Source organism: Pholis gunnellus (genome assembly GCF_910591455.1).
Source record: "Pholis gunnellus genome assembly, chromosome: 13".
NCBI classification, from domain to species: Eukaryota; Metazoa; Chordata; class Actinopteri; order Perciformes; family Pholidae; genus Pholis; species Pholis gunnellus.
The window spans coordinates 1,891,146-1,911,384 of NC_136540.1; the positions used below are offsets into that span (position 1 = coordinate 1,891,146).

General features: G+C 41.3%; 1 protein-coding gene across 1 annotated transcript in view; it reads right to left on the reverse strand.

The window, feature by feature from the left end:
- Positions 1–13,339, reverse strand: part of fstl4 (follistatin-like 4) — a gene marked incomplete at both ends in the record, with an annotated part of 172,000 nt that extends 158,661 nt beyond the window's left edge. Inside the window, 2 exons of the mRNA XM_079172264.1 lie at positions 3,853–3,886; positions 13,196–13,339. Of these exons, the coding sequence (XP_079028390.1) occupies positions 3,853–3,886; positions 13,196–13,339 (178 nt within the window). The remainder of the gene's footprint in view (positions 1–3,852; positions 3,887–13,195) is intronic.
- Positions 13,340–20,239: the final 6,900 nt, after the last annotated feature.

The following is a 20,239-nucleotide window of genomic DNA, read 5'->3' on the forward strand; positions in this document are numbered from 1 at the left end:
AGACTTGAAACTAGAGACTGAGACCATAAACTCATGTTTACAATGTTTACTGAGGTAATAAATCAAGAGAGAAGTAGAGTCATTTTCTCATAGACTTCTATACAACCAGAGGAGTCGCCCCCTGCTGGCCATTAGAGAGAATGCAATGCTGAGGCACTTCAGCATTGGCTTCACTTTTCAGAACGAGAGGTTGCCGCCTGGAAATAACTGACCGTGGGCCAGTTCATGACACAAAGACATCAGCACACCTCGACCAACAGTTTACCAACAGCAAAATGAGAAAAAACTGTTTGCATAAATATATATTCATAGAATGACTTTTGGACCAAGCAAAGTAGAATGAATTGGTTTGTTTTTATTCAAATATATAAAGATCGTCTCTATAATACTGTCATCTAATTGGGTCGGTGGGCTCTAATGTGGCATGGGGGGTATCAAATACTGTATAAACACATAATCTCATCTTCTATACCTGACAAACACTACTGCATAAAACTTATATTATAGCTTATAATATTACAGTTTATTCAATCAAGCATTTCTGAATTATTTCATTTGACACTTCGGCATTGTACCTTATCTCAAAGACACAACACGGTAGAAAAGGTGATGCCTCTAACCCATTTACCACACACATCGCATCAACACAGTTGAACACACACTGCTGATGTAAAGAAGTGACTGTCAGCCAGAATCATGTCCCATTATCACCTTGTCCACTGCAATGGCTCACTGAGACCTAACTCCCATCAGAGAGCAGCAAGTGAAGTGTCCTAACGTAGAACAATAAAAAAGGCCCGGGAGATTGCTTGTTTGAAAACCTTCAAACCTAGATAGTGATAGAAAGTCTCTCCTCTCTCGACAGCAAACGAGGGGCTCTAGATAGAGGCGCCTAATTATTGTTGTGCAACGGTTATCAGCAGATGAACGGTTGTACAAGAGCAGGTTCCACACACTGTATAGACAAACCTTGACATTCACAGCAAAACACAAAAGCCCACACAGACACAGGGATAAACTAAATATTAAGCACAGAAAAGCCCCAGTTCACCGCAGGGCATTACAACTGGGCACAAAGCCAGAACAAAATGACTTTGTCACTTTTGCTTTCAGCTCTGGAGACAAATATTAAAATAACATAGGTCCCATAGGCCCGGTGTATGTAAATCAAAAGCCATGCCCTTTAACTCACGATGTTCCCAGAAACCTCCTGCAAACTGCACACTGAATATGTTTTCTGCCAACACGCTACTACCATACAGAAGCTAAAACGTCTGCAGCTTATGCAGCGCCTGGTGCAGAGCTACCTTTGCTTTAGTTTTTTTCCATCAATGCGGGTGTCCCATTTCTTTCATACATGCACATGTGTCGGCATCAACATCTGTGTGGCAGAGTGTAATGAAAAACAACTGTCAGAAAAAACACCTCACATTGCATTTCCCATCAGGAGGCGTGTTGCTGCAGCTGAATTACAAGAGGCAGGTGAGGAAAGCACGTATAGCTCGAAAAGCAATTATCACTTAGAAAGCTACATTTCTGCACATAATACGGTGTTGAGAAGAAAATCAACTAACAGGCATCGAGAGGTAAAAGTATATAAATAAAAAATACACCCACTGCACTGGATGCTGAATACTAAAGAGGAAGAAATGAAATAGTCAGGGGTCATGTTGAGGTCGAGAAGAAACATACGCAGAGAACTCTGCACTGCAAGCAGAGAAACGTTACTGTGGAGATGAAGACAACACATCATAATGGGCCTCATGCTTACAGAGGAGGTCGCCTGTCAAATAGCAAGCACTCAGCCCTGGAAATATCGCTGTTACAGTAACTCGCACATACAAACCGCTCAATCTCGCTGTCGTGCACAACGATACGGAGAAATACACAAAACAGCAGGCAAAGACAAAACGTATGTGAATGGTAAGGCCGCGCACAACACGGAGAGAGAATAAAAAAGACTATCTTCATGAGTGGTGACAATGTAGCTCCATGACAACACCTTTCACAACGACTAAAATGGATTGTGCGAGATGGAAAACTGGAAGCAAATATCCACTCCACAAAAAAAACCTTCCATGCATTATTCTGGTGATGGTGTTAGAAAATGTGGCCTGAAACTTTGTCATGTCATATCTGACCCGTTTTCAGTGTATTTCTGCCCACAAAAGTTATCTCTCAAATATGTAACGCTACACTATCAGCTCTTTATCCACGATACAAGACAGGAAGAGAGGGCAAAAAAAGACAATTAAAGTGTATTTCACTAACCAATTTGAGGTTTTTTTCTACCAAATATTCCAGCCGCGGAACTATCGGGTCATGAAATTGCACACTTTAGAACCCTCCTTACCCCGGTAATATATCTGCATGAATGGTTTGTTAGAGTGGTATTTAATAATTTAACGGGACGCGCTACAGAAGTAAACCTGGTGGCCAGTCACAAGCCAAAAACATCGCATTGGCCATTGTAAATAAATAAAACATATAGAATAATGTCGGCGGCGATAAGGGGGTCTTTCCAAAAGTATGTCACTCCCACCTAGATTCTTTATGGCTAGTTTGATGTTCAGTTCCAGATTTATCACTTTAACACTTTTTCCTGCTCCAAACTATCATTATATCGGCCTATAAAAATATACAATCACTCGACCTCCAGCCTGTACCAACCATCGTCCAAGAATTTCAGGATTGCTGCGACAGACTGCATATAATACTGAACTGATCTCAAGCTTCATCACCACTTGTAGTGGGCATTTAAACCCAGAGCTTGACTAAAGATAGAAGAAAGAGACACATGTTACACTGTATTTAGATGGCCTAAAATCAATAGAGACAGAGAGAAAAAACAAACGCACAACAAGAGGGGCACAAATTCAAACACCAAGTCTTCACCACTTCTGCAAGGTACTAAACACAGAAAGTTGCTCACAGAACACAAACATCGCTGAGCACCAGTCACTGCAAAAATGTCAAGCGCAAACATACTACTGCTTGGCAGAATACATTTTAGACTAAAGTGTTGGTGCTGGAATGCTAATGCTCGTCCTGGCAGCTGTGACTCACACGGTGGAGCAGATTAGCCACCACCACTCGAGTGAGTGATATGACGCCCTGCTACCTCCCTCCACTGAAGGATCAACATCCAGAGTGTGTGTGTGTGTGTGTGGGTGTGTGTGTGTGTGGGGGGGGGGGGGGGGGGGGTTGAGAATCAACAACGTGACTGATCTTCTTCATAGGGCACGAACTGTCTGAGCATTCACTGCTCTGTTAAACAGCCTGAGGCCCAAAAGCACAACAAACATTACTTAATCATTTCTGACAAGGGACTGAAGATGGTTGACGGCTGAATAATTATTAACCTGACAAATATATTTTGTCAACTTAAAGAAGGGTTGTTACTTGGAATGAGTGATTTAATTTGTGTCTGTTAAGTTGGGGAAGAATGGTAGGATATGCATACTATACAATGCTATACAATACTCAGATGGCGTTGAATGCAACTGAGCAGACAAAATAACAGGTTCACAACTGATTTGTAGATTATCTCTTGGCATCCACTGACAAGTGAAATGCTTTCTATCTGACATTCTTTCACACACTTCCTCTGAGGAGAATAGTGATGCAGAAACAAGTAGCTTCTTTTTTTCTTTTTTCAGACTGTCACAGTTATATCACCATCAGAGGTCTTCTCCAGAACAGGCTGCATGATCCGCTTTATGAGATTTGAATTACTTCCCAGCAGCATTTCCCAGCAATCAGCAAACCAAAGTGTATGCCAGAATAACGGAGCACAACTTGCCGTTTGAAAAAGAAAATGCTGTTTGGTTTGAACACAGTAAGTGTACTCACATTGATCGATGTTCCCGTCCACTTTCCCCTTCTCCTGCAAACAGAGAGCACACACAAAAGTGGTTATTACAGGCTTGGAGGAGTGAGACAAAAACAGCCCCTTCTGCAGCTTTTTCGCACACCATTCGTTACCGTCCCTTTCCTCTTCTTCTGGGTTCAGAGAAAGACGTCGGAAAACAAAAGGTGAGCAGTCGGGAAGGGAATGGGAAAAGAAAAGAACAGGAGAGACAGAGAAGAAGCGAGAGAGAGAGAATGTGTGGTGGATGACAGGAGAGAAACGAGGGGACCTTTACAAAGGCGGATCCCAGAGTCAATTCAATCAACCTAATTGGAAATACACTTCCCAGCAGGCTGCAAGATGGCAGTTGTCACTATGTTGTGCTGGGATGTTTATCAGGACGTCAAACAATTGATACGGCAAGGAGAAAGGATTTATTGTGTCAGTTGTAACTGTGAGTGTGATATTGACGTGCAGCTTCAAATTTCAATAAATGTCACTTTCATTCATGGCTTTTCCAAAGACTGTGTGTGTGTGTGTGTGTGTGTGTGTGTGTGTGTGTGTGTGTGTGTGAGTGTGTGTGTGTGTGTGTGTGTGTGTGTGTGTGTGTGTGTGAGTGTGTGTGTGTGTGTGTGTGTGTATGGATGTGATTGGCTGACGAAATGGAGGACAATCATGTCAGGAATTCAAAGCTGACAAAGATCAAATTACTATTACTATTATTACTGTTGATGATTTCAGCTGATGTGGACTAGACACGCCACTGAAAAATCCTCTGAACCCCCAAAAAACGCCGGCGGGATACAAAAGTATGTTTTCTTCAAACAAGTTGTTTTCAGTGACGTTGTCCAGTCTGGGAGTTGTGTTTTCATTACAACCTTAAACCTTTTCACAGTGTGTTGTCAGTTCATGAAAGTTAAACATTTGTGGTCGCCTCATTCAGCGTTTGATTGTATTTAGCTCAACTCTCTCGTTTCACTTCTGGTTGCAAAAAAACAAGAAGGCGACGGCCAAAATGCCCAACTCAAGGCTTCAAAACGGCAGTCCACAAACCAATGGATGACGTCACGGTGACAGGGTCTGCTTCTTATTTACTGTCTACGGTCCAAAGTCATAGGTCTTCAACTTCAAAATGAACAAGTGCGACAGGATTTCTGCTGGTAGAGTCACCTCCGGGATCGATCTGCTTATCAACTTCCTCAATATAAGCGCAGAAGTGTTTTCCATAGGCATATACAATGTATATTTCCCAGTATATGTTTTTTAAACCTGGACAAATCTTGTAGTTATAGTGTGTTGACACAGTTTGATGCATATGTTATAAGAGCAGCGTATGGGCCAAGCTGCGTGTTCCAGAGTTGTCCTGCAGCATCACTGAGCAGTGATGGGGGGGCAGATAACGAAATGTGAGACAATATTCTCGCTCCATCTGGAAATCATCATGTGGCAGACACCAGGAGCGTGGATATTTAAGTCAAAAGTGAAGGTAAGAAAAGTGGTGACAAGATTTCTTGCACTATGAATTAGTAATAATGTTAAGTTAATGGAAAAAGTTTGGTTCCTGATAGCCTGGACCCAACAGCTGTGTGCTGACTCCTACTTCTTGCCTTTAGTAGGAGTCCAGCTGACCTGTGTAGGTATGTGTACGTTTGTGTGCACAGATTGAAAACATTTTGTTGAGCATTGTGTGCTCTTCAGCTACTGCTCACTTGTGCTTGTTACAGCACTGTGAACGCTGCTCTCCATGAATGCATCTGAACTTAAAACGCAATTTAAAGTAAACTGGCAAAACCAAAGATCGACATGCCTTTTTAAAAATAGAACAGAGGCAGGTCTTCCAATGCAACACCGTTTCTGAAGCAGCCAACGAGTGGCAGCAATTGAAGTGTTGTGACATTTTGCATTCTTGTCCCTCAGTGTGGATGTCACCGGTAATGAGGCTCAGTGATAAAAGATGTGTGAGTCTGTGAGGCCCCTTTCTGCTTCCCAGGAGACCGAGAGCCTCACGAAAAAACACAGCAGTTTTTAGTGCCTCCTGTCATTGCCTCCTTCTTTGTCTTTACATCTCTATCCTTCTCTCTTTCTGCCATCTGTCTATCTTAATTGCGGACGTGCTTCCTCATGGTGGCAGGATAAAATTGAGTGTGCTCATCAGCACCGCCTTCCATCATCTGGAGTGCCGCTGTTTGATCAATTGATTAGGGAATCAAACCAAGCGTAGAGGTGAAAGAAAGGCTATGGGCTTCTTTCTAAAAATACTCTTCTCTCTTCTCCACATCTCTGCGGGGTTCTTTTTGTCACATTCCTTAATAAATTCAGCTTTAAGGGATTTTTATGGTGTAAAATAATAGTTTAGCAATAATCGACAGCAACTACTGCTATGTAACTGGATAAGGCAAAGTAGTTCCCTTTACATATAGTTGATTAGTAGGTAGTTTATTTTTTTCTTGCAATGCAACACTTACATTTACACACGATTGGTTGGAGAAATGTAAATAACCACGACCAGAATATACCTTGAGCAAATAGACCCCTTTTCTGTTAGTACAAATTATGATATTTTTGTGGGCGGATTGTAACTAGAGACAGAATAATTCTCTGAACACAATGTGCTAACAATGCCTAGCAAGTTTTGTTGGCTTGTTTTTTTCTATAAAGGCTGAAGAAAAAACAAGTTCCTCTTAATATGTACAGTGACTCACTCTCAAGTGTTACTTGAGAAAGTTAATATTAAACTAGGAGATCATATTAGCCACCCCTACGCCCCTGGCAGTCTACTTTGCCTCAAGGATAGCAGCCTGGAGCACTGGAGACGACTGCTCCAGTTGGCTAGCTAACTACTGGCTAGTTAGCTAGCTAGCGTGTCCCTCTCCAGAGCTGGCTGCTTAGCTAGAGTCGAAACAACTGTGTTCGGATTAATTTCTCTAACCAGTGTTGTATGAAAGCGTGGCATAATTAGCAAGCTAGCCAAGTAGCCAGCCATCCGCTAGTTAGCTTGCTAATTCCACCATGCTTTCATGCTACATCGATTATAGAAAATATGCCCAACAGCGGGCCTTCTCTTCATCTCTCTAGCCTATTAGCAACATTTCTCTCCATCTCTCTATTAATGTAGCCTTCTGTGGTGCAGCAGCCGTGACAATGGAGCAGGTTAGCACAAGGCTAAGCTAAACTATTAGCAACATTTTATCTCCATCTCTGAAATGCTACCACGATATTCCAGCTCGCCTAGAGCCTAGAATCGTTTGTCCTTTTAAATGTATGCAATAGCAATTCTGGCATCTTGAAACACAACAAGATGACAATTTCCGTTATGTAACTTTAGCCCACTTCTCTAGGGTGATTTGTGTTTGCCTCCATCTTTTCCTTTGTTTTGCCTCAAACTAACAAGTGACACAATCATGACGTTGACTGTAAAAAAAGTCTATCGGGCAAACCCACTGGGTTTCAATTAGGAGGGATCTGATGCTTTCCTTTTTGTGATAGAGCCTGCCCAGAGCAGTAAGAATTGTGTGATAAGACTATGGAAACAGGTGGGATGCTGAGAGATGCACAATAGGGAAGACAAGATGATTCAACACCTTCTCAACTCATGAGCCTGAAGCTGTTTTTATTTGATTTATGCTCATTTATTCACACTCTTATAGCGTAGGTACTAATGTCTCAGGCATATCATATATCATTATTTTCAGGACAGGTTAGGCGTTGAAAGCCAACAGATTGTATGTCGTAAAAGCAAAGTATTTCAACACAATTTGCATCTAGAGGGTCCGTAGAGATTTAACAAACTCAACCACCAAGCAGCAAGTCATATGCACTGAAGGAACAATGTGCCAGCCATGTTCGTTACATCTAATGTATGTTTATCACACGAGAGGCAATGGAAGACAGAGTTTAATTGGCCATGGTCTTCAACATCAGGAATACAGGTTGTGCTAAAGTCGTGATTTAGTTTTTTTGTTTTTTTGCTATGGTTACCTGTTATTATACGTTGCATATGACTTTACATGATGTTAACAGCTACATGCCAGCCAGTCAGAAACTTATATTTTCCTTGGCTGTGGCATAACTTGCCAAGAGTTGATTAATCTAGATTCTAAAGATGCAGTCATGGTACTCTGTACACTTGAACTCTGTTCTAATTCAGCTCAAACTCAAAAATATTGTTGTAGCCTCTTGGAAAACCAGTACAAACTAATCTCTGAGTGTTACATGCTTCCATCTTGGATGCCATTTAAACACCCACACAAAACGAGAAACCGACATTGCGGTTACAGAGACTGACATTTTGTGGGAAAGCAATTTGAACGGCAGGGCAAATCAAGCAAACATGTGTCTGTTACAAAGTGTGCTTGAACAGGGCTTTTCCCCCCGCGCTCTTAAATACGCTGCAATGCCGGTCCTCTTCACTCAAGGAGCCATATGTTTATGTGCCCACTTATTCTCACTACATCTCTCTAAACAACAAAACTCTCCGCCCGGATTAGCTGCCTGTATGCCAACAGTGTTTGCAGTCAATATTTTTGCTGGGTGGCAGCTCCAGTTTTTTGTCGGAGCACATTGATACGTTGACCTTTATAAGATACTGCCTGATCAGGATGAAGAGGCATCAATGGGAGGAGTATCAGGAAAGGAAAGCTAAATCTATAATTTCTGTGTTCTCACAAGAGTTCACATTCAATCTTTATTCCCTGATGTCTGCTGCTTGGAAATAAGGGACCTGTCTCATCTCACAGAAACTCATCAGTGCACTCACAAACTACTTAAGGAGCTAAATGAAAATGAGCCAAAGGAAACAAAAACATTTGCAACGTACAGTAATTAGTAATACCTTCACAGGCATAACTTTGATGAATCCTGAAATAGAACTACAACCTAACAAATTCAGTTTTTCCCCCCTGCATCATTAGCTGGAGGGATTTCATGTTTCCAGTGATGCTTGTTGGCACGGTCTGTCTTCTAAACATCTTCATTTATTCACAATTTTCCAAAAGCTTCTAGCGAATAAGTGATAAAGAACAGTTTCGCTATGTTTCATACATTTTATATGAATGTGCTAATCACCTCCCATCAGAACGCATCACGAGGGTGAGTGAAAACAATTTGCTACCGTCATGCAACCACGATCACCTTCACAAATAACCTCCAAAACTATAACTAATTTCTAAAAAATGTCATGGAGATGGTTTAGTTATCATCATGTGACCAAACGTCTGAGACAGTATAGGGTCTCTGAAAACATTTTGTCTACAGTATCTTGTTTTTTTGCGGATTTTGAATGCATGTTTTTGTGTTCTTCACTTTTATCCATCTACGTCCCAATCATCTTCACTTTTCCCTCACTGCCGCGGCCCAATTTCACCCTCTTCTTCAAGAAAAAATCCCATTAATGCCTCTCATTTCATATTGTCTACCCTGTCTACTCTTTGTCTCTTTAAGATCAAATGAAATACATTTTCTTTTTATTGTTGCGTACTTTGATATACACATTCTGTTAGCTCCACTCCCTGGAGACAACATCCTTTTAGTTGTTGCTTTGTGGCATATATACCAGTTGGATTACATTTTAAGCGTCAAGTTTTATGAACTCCAAGATTTATTTATACCCACCTTACACCCCACTACTACTACTGCTACTCAGGTTTTTGTTTTTATTCATAAATATGAAACTTATTTTCAAATCTGGTTTTCATTGCTTCACCAACTACAATTATGAGATGGACTAATTTTGCAAAAGAAGGCTTCCTGTGTCCACCTTTACTGCAGGCTTACTTAGACACGTTTGTGCTCAATGACTGATGCTCCTGACTGCGTGCAACATAGTAGTTCCTCCGTAAAAGACAGCAGATGCCGAAACGTACCAGAGGGTTGTGCTGAGCATAGAAAGTATCACCTACCACTATAATCATCGTAGAGAGAAGTATGATTGCTTCATATAACAGTAACCGTTGCACGTGTGCTGTATGCCTGAATGGTTTTCTTGAGCTTTGTGTACAAACTCTCAGGAGACAGCCTGAGAAATTGGGGAATAACCTTCTGGGACGGCAATGAAACAAAAACTAAAGCTTTATGGGTATACAAGTATAATCATAATCAAAATATAAATGTATTTGGGGGGGTAGCCCCACTACTGAGATGTAAACCCAAGAGAAGAACATGCCCTTGTGGAGAGAATGCTATTTTCTTTCTTTTCGTTTTTCACTGTTCCTGCATTTATTCTCGATTCATTCAGTGCATAACCCCATTACTCAAAAACCTTTTATCCAACCAGCACAATTCCCTCTTTCTCTGTGTTACTGCCAAACCACTCCACTCTTTCCCCCTCTTCATAGAGACCACTTCCAAACCAAACTACGAGCTCACTGTCAAAATGCAGTGTATAAAAACGCAACACGCTCATCGGAATCCTGTGACAATTCTCACCACCAACACAAGAATCCAGGGCCAAGGCGGCGGCAGCATCGAATAGAATAATGCAAACGGACAGATACTGCATTGATCTGTTTCAAAACACTACTTTTAGTCCCAAAAAAGCTGCTGTTGTTGGGTTATTTATAAATTGGGTTATGTTTCCATTATTATCTTGCCCATCACCCACAATTATCGTATAATTGTTCAACATTACGGCCATGGGCAGAACAACATTTGTGTAGTGTGACGTGCGTTTACAACAATGGCATCTTTCCATTTGCAACCGGTAATAGAGCGTTTTCACAGCAGACATTTTGACTTGTCGTAGGCCACTAAACAAGAAGAAGCACATAATATCATTAACGATGGTGTTCACAGCTAATAAGCATGCGTATCTTTGGTATGGCTTAAATGCCTGCTGTGAAAAAGGTCTATATGGACTCTGCACTAAGATCATGTTGCTTGCGTAAGCTGGTGAAAAGAGTGTGAATGTGAAAATGGATTTGGGAGAACCGGTGTGACTCTGGGTTCTGATACCTGGTTGAAATGAAAAACATCGCCGAAAGCAGCCGTCGCTAATCAACTTTAATTCCGTGAGTAGCTCAATGACGTACTAAAGTTAAACTTCGCTGTTGATTGGGTTTGTGTGTGTTCGCTCACAGTTATCAGCGTAATAGTTCTGACCTCCAGGATGTGGATAAAGAAATAAGCCCATTGTTACTCCAAATGTGCCAACTAATCAACATTTATATCTTCCCCTTCTACGAACATTTACTATGTATACGGAGAATCTTTATAGTTTGCAATTAATTGAGTGCTACATTATTTCATGTTCAGGTTATAGCTGCAGGTTGTCAGCAGTAATTTGGCTGCCACTCACACAACTGCTCCTCTCAGCCACCAGATCTCAGCTGAATGTTTAAACTGCTACTTTAGTTTCTTTTAACCAATAAAGCTAAATGGATTCAATAAGAGAGTTCAATGGATCGGGTTCAGATTGGACAGCCAGATTCAATAATGAAATCAGATTCAATATGCATTCGATATTTAACAATGCTTTGGTAATCTTTTTTGTTTTAAAAAAAAGATGAATTAGATAATAAATGATTAAACCTCTGAATTAGTCGATGCCCTCATTGCACCAAAGCTGCCATCAACCCAGTGTGGATTTGTCAGAACTTGGTTGCTCTGCAAGAATCAAAGTCGGCCCCCAGGAAGTTGACAAGAGGTCAAAATGAAAAGGCTTTCATCTGGACTGGTTTGCTTCATTCATCACTTTTGTTTTTTCAGTCTGTTACACCCGTAAGATATGTAATTGTTTACATGTTTTGTATTGTTTAGGGGGGGAGATTTAGAGAAAAAAGAAAAAATCTGGCACAACGTCTTTATTCCCGAAGGCTTTCAGAATCCTTCCTGCATAAATCATGTGAATTCACGCATTGGCATGATTCACCCGAGGGTCAACTTTAAAATTCTGGCGCCAATTGACATCTTTTTAAGTTATAATTCCAGCCAGAGAGACAGGGGGGGGGGGATGCCTGGGAATTTGTTTGATTTTTTTTGGCGTCAGGGGATTTCGAGGGACACAACCGCCAGGGCAAAATTACATTCCACAGCCTGCTGCCAACTTGGCAAAGCTCGAAGTGAGTCAGAGTTAGAACAGACCAGGGGGCGTGCATGCCTCATTGCACAAAGAATTAGGACGACTGCGGAGCTGTGTGGTGTGTGTCTGTGTGTGTGCGTATGCCTTTTTCACAACCTGTTAGGACTCTAAGTTTCTGTTATGCAGAGAGCGTTTGTTAAAAGGCTTCACTCTTGCTGGCAAGGACCTGTTCCCTCGGAGGGCAAGTCGTTTTCCCTCTCTTTAGCCCGTGAATCTCTTGTGTGCCCTCGCGATAAATGCAACCAGACGAGCTCATTCAGAAACCTGCCCAAGAGCGTTCAAGCAATTATCTCAGAACCGTTTGCAAATAGATCAAACAAAAGCACTGTTGCACAATGACACACAGAAGAGAAGATGTAAAAGTCACCTGTGTGTTGTTGTTAATTTATAATCTTTAACAAAAGATATGAGCAGGAGAGTTGAAATGAGAGTTATAGCCGACATCATAATGGTATTGTTTCATTAATTACAATCAGTTTTGAGTGATTTTAAAAAGCATGGCTGCAATGAAGGTATTCATTTATATTCTATGTTTATGTACTATATACATTATCTGTATCAGGACTGAAAAAGTCACCTGCCACCCACCTGTATATTTTCGTGACAGCTAAAGTACTACAATAGTAAATATACAGTTTACGGGAGGTTTGCATTGTCAAATATTTGAAATCCAGCACATTTGGAGAGTAATGAATATCAACAAAACGTTTATGTTCATTTTCCAGGGTCATGAAAGTGGTGGTTTATCACTTTTACAGTGGTTTATCAGCCATCTTTTAGTGTATAGCGTTTATTTAAATTATAATTGAGCTTTCAACCTAAAATGTGGTACAGTCATTGTAAAGATGCTGAGGGACAGATCCTTTTCATTTCAGCCTGATTGTCTAAATCGTGACTTTATACATTTACAAGACAAGAATATGTCGATGTTTTACTGTGTTGACACATTAAAGTTCTTTACAATGAGACCATGGATGTCTTGGAATTGAAACGTTTCCCATGACACAGATCATAGCATGGACATATCAAGACAGGAGTGCACTGTGTCACAGAAGTTAAGCTCTGCTAAATTTGACAACAAATGTGTTTTGTCCGACTATTTTTATTCACTTCATTTTTCTTGCAGCCCTGATTTGATTTACGGTTGATATGAGTGATTTATATCACCGTAAGTGTTTGTCTCGCTTAATGCGATGTCCTCGGTGGGAAGTAGTTTAGTGTGTTAGAGAGAGAGAGAGAGAGAGAGAGAGAGAGAAGCACGTAATATTTACCGTGGAGTGTGGTTCCTGGTGGGAGGTACGTGACATTGTGGCTGTATCAGCGCTGCCTCGCCTGCTGCTCTTGTGCCCTTCAGCCAGCCAGCACCCGGAGGTTCCCAGCAGAGCGGCCACGGCCCAAACACCCAGGCTGCCCATGAGTGTCTACCTGAGTGGGAAAAGTAAAAACACAAAGCACACAAAGTCCTTAGACTGACATTGTTGTATCCACTTCAGTTTTCAAAAATAAAAGCAAGTTACACAGCTCTCATATTCATAAGGAGCGGATCCTGTACTGTATCTGAGCAGTACAAAACGGATGAATACAATTAAATGGATTAAATTTCATGATTTAATTGTGGGTCTAATAGTTCAGTCATTCACAAGCTAGCAAAATGAGCATCACTGTGTTGTCTACAAAGAAGATAAAGACAGATGAGCGGAAATCCCGTTCAAATAAACACATTGTGTGTTTGTCATTGCAACCATTGAATTGAACAGAATTTGTTGCAAACAAAAGAAAGAAATTCTGCTCAATTACGGAGAGCGGAGCAAATTTCAGAGAGTTCAGACAGCTTAAATTGTTTGCTATTTCTAGGCAGGATATGACATGGGAAGGCCTAAAGAAGACACTTAGAATAACTTAATAACTGCGTAATTAGCATCTCTCACCAATGTTGTGTCATTTTCCAATCCGTCTACTAAAATCCTGTGTCGTGAGACGTATGCGTAACCAATGCCTGAAATGATGCTGTTCATGTACGCACACAGTTACACACAATGGGACAAATATTGTGCACTGACGACATAAACTGATCTTGCACATGCACACAAACACATAGCATAATACAGCAGTGTGAACATCAAAGCCGCCACTGATGGGGATAATTATCTGTATTAGAAAAGGACACAGAAAGTCTTTTGATGTCAACAAAGAGAAAACCCTCTGAAGTCGTGAATGGTGGAGTGTGTATGAACTCGGGGGATCAATTTCGCTGCTGCGACACACTCGCCTACACACACAAACCTTTAGGACAAAAAGTATACAAGACGTCCCATCTGTGCTGTTGTGTAGCTGCATCGAAAACATATTTTTTCCAGATATGACTAGCTCCATTTGTAAGTTATATTAAAATGGTAAGCATGTATTTCATAACTATATGTTAAAATATGTTTTAAATGCTTTGGGTGAGCTCAAAAGTAAAATTAAATTTAAAAAATGGGAAAAAATGGAAAAAGAGCTTTAGATCATGTTCACAGGGGGGAAATACTGTAATAAAATAGGATAACCATACATGAAAATGCACATCAATACAAAAAGAACACAAACTACAGTGACATTAAATAGCAAAGTGTAGAATAAGCAGAACTCTCCGATACAGTGGGTTCTTGTATTGTACTTGGTTTGCATTGCACAGCTGTTTCTGTTATTGTGTCCACCCCCTGTAGTGTCTTAATGTCCTCCAGAAAAAACTTGCCGTGTTGCACTGATGACAAATATTTATTGGACTGACTTCTTGTGGGGTCTTATCAGCTGAGGCAGGCTTTTATTATCACACCCTGTGACACGGTGCGTTATTGTACTTGTACGTAATGTGTTTATTGTTTTTACTGTGGCATCGTACTTTATTACAGGCTTTATTGTGTGTTTTACTAGAGAAACAGTCTGGAAACAAAATTTCCCTTCGGGGGCCATAAAGTTAGCAGTTGAACTGAAACAAGGGCAGAATAACGCCATGATGCATCTCAAACAGTGCAGGTGTTTATGCCGTTAAATGTCTGCACTCACCAGAATGTTAAACATTAAAAAGGTGCCGTGACTCACCTTGACCTGTACATGCCCTCGCCTTGCTCACTGAAAATATATGCTCTGCTTTACAGATCTACGTGAGCTTTTTCCATCAAATACATAAATAATCTCATCTTTTGAAACATTTTATCAAAATGAATCCTTCATTCATTTTTCATTAATAATTGTCAATGACAAAATAATCGTGTTCCTCTCTGTTGACCTTTTAACTCATTCAATAATTGCAGGAACAGTAAAAAGAAGCAAGCTTTACCACCAGTAGTGTTCAGAACCTTGTCTTAAGTAAAACGCCACAATGTAAAAAACATGAAATCTATTTAAGCTAACCTAACTCCGGTACTTTAGTAATGCCACTTCTGTAGCTATTTTAACCCAAACCACCATCTTTTCCCAAACCTTATCAAATAGTTTTGTTGCCTAAAATCTAACTACATTGTGTCCTGTGAAGTCAGAAGAATATTTAGTAAAGGCTGTACGCATGTAACGAGCGGGAATTGACACGTGTTGCAGGATATTTGTTGGAAAACAAACAAGAAATTAGGAGTGACTTACAAACCACATAAAGTATCAAAAGTAACATGCAGGAAGATTTCCCCTGTCAGTGTACTGTACAATGCGCCATATTTGATGAATAATTATGTGTGTGACAAAATCTCACCTCAAAAACGCTCCACTTCCTCTGAGCTTTCGACCACATCTCACTTTGTCTTTTAGCAAATGGAGCAGGCAAAAGGTCTCTGACCGTGATGTGAGGTTGAAAGCTCAGGGGGGAAAAAAACTAGTAAGGGGACCCTTGAGTTGAGATTATTTTCAGTCAAGAATTAACCTCTGCCTCCTGAAGATGCTCATTAAAAGGTTTATAAATTACATTTTCTGAAAAGTAATAGGTGTAAAAAGTATTTGTGACATGTATAATGTAGCAAAAAGTGAAGTACTGAAGTGCCCCAGAAACTACATGTACTTTCGACCAATGCCAACCATACAGTACACACATAATCAGGTCCTGTCAGTGTAAACATCACTCGACGAGGCTCCACCAACATCACTCAGCTAGCTAGCCCGAGGCTAACGGGACCTCACAGATGAGAGCTCACCCTTGTGAAATTAAACACCAAATGAGATCTGTCAGTCACTGTCTTAATGTGCTGCCTGGGCCCCTGGCATTGGCTCACCCACACACACACACACACACACACACACACACACACACACACACACACACACACACACACACATAAAGAGAAAGAGAGCCCTGGTGGTGTGGAATGAACGGTCCATTTTGAAATTCATCAGGAGGGAGAAAGTCTATGAGGAAGCCAATTATTTGACCAGCATATTAAGAAGCTTAAAGAGACAGACTCTTTAAAAGCGACGCACCCTTTGGCCTTTCGGATCACACTTGTTCAACAAGGGTCACGAGTTATAAACAGACTCCGTGTGCTTCACATCCAAGCAATTCTAACTCGCCAGCGCTCATTTTGTATGGGTTTTTTTTTTTGGTCTTCAGAACTTTTATGGGCCCGAGGAGTCCAGCAGCCGACCTTACATTCTGCAGTTTTGTTCTCATTTTCTTCGTATGCCTTGCAGATAAATTGGTTTAAAGGCTTTTATAATTGTTAAACAAACTAGCTATTAGTTGAAGATTTAAAAAGAAAAAGTGAAAAAGACACCAATGCAGGACAAGAGGGAACAGTTCTCATCACATTCAGCACTGCGGTGCATTAAGGTATGGATTAAGGAAGCTTGTTTTGCTGTCTTGCACTGGAATTGCAGAATTTAAGAACCATAACAGCAACCATTAACTGTCTCAAAGATTTAGATTTCCATTGGTTGTTTGGATTTCTGAAGCTGCCTTTTGCTACTATAACGCTGAAGGAGAGTGTCGGCTGAATGCCTATAATGTGCAGCACTCAGGTACAGTAAAGTGCCATCTGCTCGCCATCTCATTTCAAGATAAGGCAGTCGGAAGAAAGTGACATCTCACGTTCCTTTGAGACACATCAGCTACTTTCAGCCCGGGAGCTGCTTTTTTTTTCTAGGTCGAAGGTAAAATATTCATTTTTCAGCTGCGGCTTGAATGAATAAATGAATGCATCGATGGACACATGAAAACACGCACACAAACATGGGAGAAGATGGGAGAAAGACGGGTCGTATGAAATCACTATGGGATTGTTAAAGTGTCACATGTCTAAGAACATTTTAAGAGTTGATGTTTCAAATAGGATTATCCTTTCAATATTGTGCAATAAATGGCCGCTAGTCTGTCTGTTGGAAGAAAATGCAAATGGCATGATTATGTGACTATTTCTGAGTCTTCTGAACTAACAAATCAAAACCCCCTTTCTTCCTCAGCGCGACTACAAAACATCTGGCTCCGCTGTGAAGACAACACGCGTCTGTCAGGCTGCAGCTAATGGTGACATGTATCGGCAATACCGTGTATGGATCCTGGAGAGCACAATGTTCCCAGCAGTGATGTCGACTAATGTTTCTTGTTCATTTTGTATTTAAGAATTTTTTTCAATATTTCCAGTGTTTTTCTAGAGTGTAGATCAAATCATCTATTGATTGAACTGATTCTAATCCATGAGTATGATTCCCCTCAGCCAGCCATCACAAGAATGTAGGTGATTTGGCCTTAAAATGTCATTAGCTTTTGATCAAATCTGTCATGTCCTAAATCCTCACCGCCGCTATGGTTATAAAAGGGAGGTAAGCAGCATAGGAGCCGGACAGGGACGGAGCAGGAAAGCTCTGACTGAAGGCTAGCAGGCAGGCCGGAGGCTAGCTTGCCGGAAGCTAGCTGGCCGGAAGCTAGCTGGCCGGAGGCTAGCTGGCCAGAGGCTAGCAGGCCGGAGGCTAGCTCGCCGGAAGCTAGCTGGCCGGAGGCTAGCAGGCCGGAGGCTAGCTCGCCGGAAGCTAGCTGGCCGGAGGCTAGCAGGCCCTGGCCCACTGGAGGTTAGAAGGCTATGAAGCTAATGGGAGGCTAGCATGCTGCAGGCTCCAGAACCCTAAAGCTAAAGAAACACTAAACTTGAATGAATACCATGAAACAAGGAAAAACATAACAAAAAAGACTGAAAAACCACAACACAAAATCCCCTAGACAACTGATCTTTAAAAAATGCAACACTGGTCGTCAGCCTTCACAGGAAGTCAGAGGGCGGAGAGCCAGAGTGACACAATTACTTTAAAGTGTTGACTCTCTCTGTCTCAGACAAAATTCCAAGTGATCAGGCTGAGCTCTCCTTCCCGCTCTCCGTCCCCAGCGCTGCGCTCCAGGTAGGTTTGCTGTCAACGGTTACAAATGACACATGCAGCTCCAGTACGACAATCAGTCCCGCACTCAGCATGCTTCATGCCTGCAAGTTGCTGAGTATTTAAAAAAAAGATTACAAAAGGAGGGAAAAGAAAAAGAAACATCTGTGAAGGACGAACACCACATGCTGACACTGTAAGGTTTGTAGTTCACAGTTCTGAAGTAAAATATTCTGCATGTGAAGCATTGTCTTCAGCTACTGCCAAAAATTAAGATAATCATCATTTTTGTCAGCTTTTGAAAGTAGAAGGTAAAGATTCTCTGCTGTCAATCATTGTTTGGTAAAAGCTGTCTTTTTGTTTTTGTTCCCAAACGGTGCAGCCCCATTTTGGAACAAACCTCCCTGCACGCTGCTACTCCGAGTGCTGCCTTAAACCGACGCTCCCCTTCGGTTCAAATCTCTGCTATCGTCCCGCGGCTGTCGACCCAATATGCCTGCGCTCGGGTTTCAAACAGCCCCCCTCTCCTCAGACAGATGTCTATGTAGCATGAAATGGAGCCGCCGAGAGGATCGCCTTTGCCCGTAATGTTTTCACGACGCCTGTACGCGGCAGCGATTCGTTCTTCTATATTTCATTCTCATTGCTGTGTGGTTGGGGAAGATACCGAGGAGACCAGGGGTGTCAATCTGTCTGTCAGCCATGCACCCGGATCACACGCTCTAACCCTAGTTATCTTCCAGACACTCCAGGTGAACAGGATACGCATCCTTTCAGGGGTTTTTTTTTTTCTCCTTTATTTATATATTTTATTTATGACAAGATGTGATAAATCTGAGGATGCTCTGGGGTGGTGTTTCCCAAAGAGGTTTTATACAGCACAGTAGCCCGGGAAGATAAGGTTATGAGCTGTCATTCACTGTAATGTAAAAGGCTCATAAGCGCTGGCATCCAGACAGCTCACAATCAAAAGCCTTTTACTCAGACAAGTTGGAACTCGTTAAGAAAGAGAAGATCTAATTAATGATGCCTGTTAGTAGTTGGAACTAGAAAGACATTTTCAGCCTTCATCAGTCTGTTAAGGTTGGTTACAGCAATCCTCCTGTTCCCTTCCTGAAAGTGGCCCACAGCTTTCCTCAAGGACATTTCAGCTCCTTTTTGGCCCAGATCAGACAGAGTGCGTGTTTAAGCAACCTGTGCCGCGGTTTTGTAACCGTTTTTTAATGAGAGTGAAGCGTTTTACTGCGAGTACTGTTTCAGTAGATGACGGAGACGAAGACGAAGACGGAGAAGATCAGTCAGGTCTCCATGAATACAACTCTAACTTATTGCCATTGATGCTCCACATGTGCAGGACGTGTGACATGGGCAAGTTGTTTGCTAACTTAATAAAAGGATGTTTCGTTATGTACAAATGAATCAATTTGCAAAAATGAAAATCAATTGACAAGCTCTTGAAATGTGTCCAGTGTGATTGTTAACAAAGTCATAAATCTATATCTCCATTTTTTTTAAAGTTGAGTCATTTCCTAGAACAGCTGGGCACTGTAGTTTTTAGCTAATGTTACTCAAACAGGAGTAAATTGTGCATTTGTTGGAGGCCATTTTCAGCCACTATGGGGAGTATTCCAGCAGCAGAGAGGTGTAAGTGGGATTGACTGCAAATTAAACACAGTAAACATGATCATGACTGGCATTATCCTTCATTAGCATGGTAATGAAGGATAATGTCACTCAGTGCAACTGTGTGGCTCATTGATGTAATGTTTGTGGATAAGAATGGAGGTCTATGGCACAGCTGATTGATATTTATCAGGCTTTGGATTCACACACACAGTTGGTGGTGGAACATTTGGTTGTTGGCTTTGGTCAAAAACATTAAATACCACGAACGGTTTCCTTTAAGAAACTGCTTTCGGCTGATTTTTGTAGTGTATTAAAATCAATGGAAGCCGACGGCTGACTGGAAGAGCAGTAAAAAAAAATAC